At 43.1% G+C, this 4,060-nt stretch overlaps 1 protein-coding gene across 1 annotated transcript in view; it reads left to right on the top strand.

The window, feature by feature from the left end:
• POLR1A (RNA polymerase I subunit A) overlaps window positions 1–4,060 on the top strand; it is an 89,069-nt gene that overhangs the window by 71,494 nt on the left and 13,515 nt on the right. The window contains exon 31 of the mRNA XM_018571462.1: window positions 2,769–3,038. Coding sequence (XP_018426964.1) covers window positions 2,769–3,038 — 270 coding nt within the window. The remainder of the gene's footprint in view (window positions 1–2,768; window positions 3,039–4,060) is intronic.

Raw genomic sequence — 4,060 nt, 5'->3', positions numbered from 1 at the left:
AGGCCTGGTTCACACCTGGGCGTTTTGTAGCGCGTTCGAACGCTCTGCAAAACGCTCAAACACCGAAATCCCATTATTTCCTATGTGTATGGTTCACACCTGGGCGTATTACAGGCTGTATGAACACGCTACAAAATGCCCTACGCCCAAAGAAGTACAGGAGCTTCTTTGGGGCGTTTTTGTCGCGCGTTTCCATTGGGATACAGCCAAGTAGCCCTCGGAAACGCGCGTTTGTCGCGCGTTTTTTTGACCACAAAGTGTACAAAAAATAAGGAAAATAAAACTTTTATATATAAATATTTTTATACTATAATTATTATTAAAAACATTCTAAAAATAATAATCAAAACTTGCTGCTGTGGAAGAATCGCACAGTAAAAATTTAAAAAGCGTGTCAGTCAGGAACAGAAACTAAAAACTAGCTCAGTCATGAAGGGGTTAAAGAGCAGCTCCAGGAATTAACCAAATGAACCCTTGCAGTGGGGCTTCTCCGCTATATGTTATGCGTTCCTAGTCACACAGCTTGTCTATAGAGAATTTGAAGCAAAACATTCTTAGCTATTTAGATGTTTCTTTGGTGAATACCTTTGTGCAGTTTGGAGGCTTCTTTGACCAGCTTGAAAGTGAATGTTAAGGGACAGACGGAGCTTCCTCTCGTAAGCATACAATGCTTCTAAGTCTTTGAGGACAGACTGTGTTCAAATCTAGTTCACAACTGATAATGACATCTGCCAACACAGTACACGTCCACCCTCGGCTTATATTCGGGTCAATACTTTTTCCCAGTTTTTTTGGCTAAAATTAGGTACCTCGGCTTATATTCGGGACGGCTTATACTCGAGTATATACGGTAATTGGAGTATAGGTAACTTCCCACCGCCCACTCCTTAGGATTTTTAAGTTATTTTCAAACTGAAGCAGCATTTTATTTTTAAATGTGAATGGGAACATATAACAAATATAAGATAGAAGTTATCCCAATTTAGCTTTAATAACGGCAGCATAATGGCAGTACTGACTTTAAAGAAGCTGCTTGCAGAGTTCAATATGCTTTGTGTAGTTCAAGCAGTACTTGAAACTTGCTGAAAACCTGCTGAAGCCTACTTCTTTAAAGTGTCATCCAGCACTTCCCGTCATCCAGCACTTCCCGTCATCCAGCACTTCCCAATTGTTTCCAAGAACCACCCGCACTGCTTACGGTCTGCAACCTTTCAATGGTGGTGCTCACGGTGATCACACGGATGGCACCGTGCAAAAACTCAGAATCGTCTCAACAGGTCACCAGCACACACACACACAGATGAATTCAATATCTCTTTGATATATTTATTGAAGAATGTCACAGCATGTCATTAGAAGCATCTCACTCGCCCTGATGAAGGGTCCCTGCGAGGTCCCGAAATGCTAGCTTCAGCTTCTAATGACAAGCCGTGACATTCTTCATTAAATATATCAAATAGTTATTGAATTCATCTGTGTGTGTGCTGGTTAATTTCCATTAAAAACAGGTTGCCCAATTGTACTTTTACAGGACACAGGCTGTTTAAGTCTTGGACTATTGCGTTATGCAGCTGTCTTCAGGTGATTTTAGACACTGGCAAGCAAAGCTCAAAAACAGCGCTATATAACCTCCCACTCCCAGAAAGCCTCAGTTTTTTTTTTTTAGTCTTTTTAGGTGAACGGACATCTCTCTGCTCTGCATGAAACAAACATGTTGTGCTATTATTTTTTTTCTTTGGAATATTTTTCAAGAAGCTTCTCTAGGAGACTTCTCAGCTGCTCCATAGCCACTGCAGCTTTGGCCTGTAATCTAGCTGTGGGCACTGGATCCTGCGTGAAGATGCTCTCCTAGTCTCAGTGCAAAGCGAAGAGTTAGCCACTCATATTATAGTTAGGGTGCTATACATGTCCAAGGCTGTGATCCACCTGCCAGTGGAATAGTGTCCCTGAAGACCCCTTAGGGAGTATGCCCACTAGGAAGGCAAATATCTCCATGGGGCTTGGTTTCTTTAATCCCTTGAAGTGCACTATGTGAAACCGCTGGTATCGATGGCTAGTCAGGGCTCTGTATCTGGACCCCAGGGTGCCTTTGCTCCTGTCCCTAAGGGGTTAACCGACAGAGCAGGTCTGCTGCACCACTTTTTACATTTGGTGCCCTATTTTCCCTTGCTTTCACAGGTCACAGAAGGTTTAACCCGTCCTGCTCTGCAGCGACAGTCATGAGCACCCCTAGTGGCATATCCCTCCAACAATTTAAGCTTCTACCGGTGGCCTTACACTACTGTGTTGATGGCTGGACAGTCTCTCTTCTGGATGATCTGGCCTCCAGCGCAGATTCCAGGTGTGAAACATTGGCAGGCAGACTTCCTCCGTCATCAATGTCTGTACTCTGGAGTATGGTCCCGGAGACGTTTCAAGCTTTCTGTTGTTGATGTGGAGCCCCTGGCCTTGAAATGTAACAATCTGGACAGGTTTGTTGCCAGGATTAGGGGTCCTCGAGTATTCTCATTGGATGCTCTGGCGATTTCATGGGATCAGTGTGACTTCATCTAAGCGTTTTACCCTTTGACACTTCTCCCTTGCCTACTCCGCAGTATCAAGATGGAGGGCATTCCGCTGATCCTATAATATTTTATTGGTATTGTGACGAACTTCAAAACCAGTGTGTTTGGCATGCGAGAAACATCTTTTTTCTCTTCTTAAGCCTACATTCTACCGAGCCAGCCCTGCAGCTTTTATTGAGCTTTTTATGATCTTTTCTGTTTCAGGTAGATTACGAAAGTGAAGAGGAGGAGACCCCGGTGGACGAAGAGCAACAGGATGAGGAGAACACGCCTCAACAGGAGGAACTTGAAGACTCCCGGGAGCTCAATGAAGAGGAACCCACTTCATTACCCTCCCCAGCATCCAGAAAGAATAAAAAACAAACAGGCCTCACCAAAGAAGTGTTGGCAGAGAATCGGATCAATGATGTCCTGAACCTCCACGATGCAATTGAAGAGTATTCGTATGATACAGACAAGAGCCTGTGGTGTGAGGTAAGATGCCTCAGGCTTATATAATGCTAGTATTGTTCCTTTACACTAGTCCCATCCAAGGATAAAGAAATCTTGAGTCCATAACATCCATTCCAATGTCTCCTTTGTTCTCTCTTCCACCAACACTCCAAGGCCTGCCAGTTATTGAGCCCACAAATTCGTTCTGTTGCTTCCGGGTTGTAAGGTTAGTAAACGTCCATCTTGATGCTATGTACAAATCAGATTAAAAAAAAGCACAAGATCCTCTCTGATAGTACTTGAAAATCCAAAACAAATTCATTAAACGTTCACACCAGAAAAGCTTTAAAAAAAAGGTCTGAGGGTTTTAAAATCGGATTGTATGCATTGCACTCCAGTGGGTTTGCTTGTAGCAACAGGACAAAGGTGCTGGAGAAGCCATGTCTTGGAGAGGATTGTTGATTTTTTTTAACGATATGTAAAGAATGAAGATAATAGGCTGTAAGTGCATTTTTAATCATTTTGTATTTAAAGAGCTACAAGAGCTGTGCTTGTGCCTTTTCTATCCTAGTTGTACACATCATTCAGGACTGACAGTCACCAACCTTACAACCCTGAACTAATAGGATGAATCTGGGGACACAATGGGAGTGTTGGAAGAGGGAAAGGGGATGGAAGGGCGGAGAAGACATCAGAAATGATTGTGTTTACGGACTTAGCATTAAGCCAGGTTTAGTTCACCTCGCAAATTGACTGTACAATCTCTTTTAGATCTACCAATAGGTTTATAATACAAAGGGCCTGCCTGACTGGATACAGATGCATTGTATAGTCTAGATAGGTGCTCATGATACATAGGTTTGGTAGATCTACAGGTGATTATACAGCTAGATTGTTATGGTAACCCTTAGTCCCGCATGGAACCATCAAGCTGCACCTTTTGGAGGGGACTACTGACCACTGTAAAGGAACAATACTACCATATACTGGAATAACCAAGGAAGTTAAAGGGTAATTCTGGTTTTCCAGCACTGTGGGAAACTTTTTTTGGGGGAACTGCCAAC

This window comes from Nanorana parkeri, unplaced genomic scaffold (genome assembly GCF_000935625.1).
Source record: "Nanorana parkeri isolate BGI_ZX_2015 unplaced genomic scaffold, ASM93562v1 scaffold1762, whole genome shotgun sequence".
NCBI classification, from domain to species: Eukaryota; Metazoa; Chordata; class Amphibia; order Anura; family Dicroglossidae; genus Nanorana; species Nanorana parkeri.
Note: the sequence above shows the minus strand (reverse complement) of the source record. Positions and strands in the feature narration are given on the sequence as shown.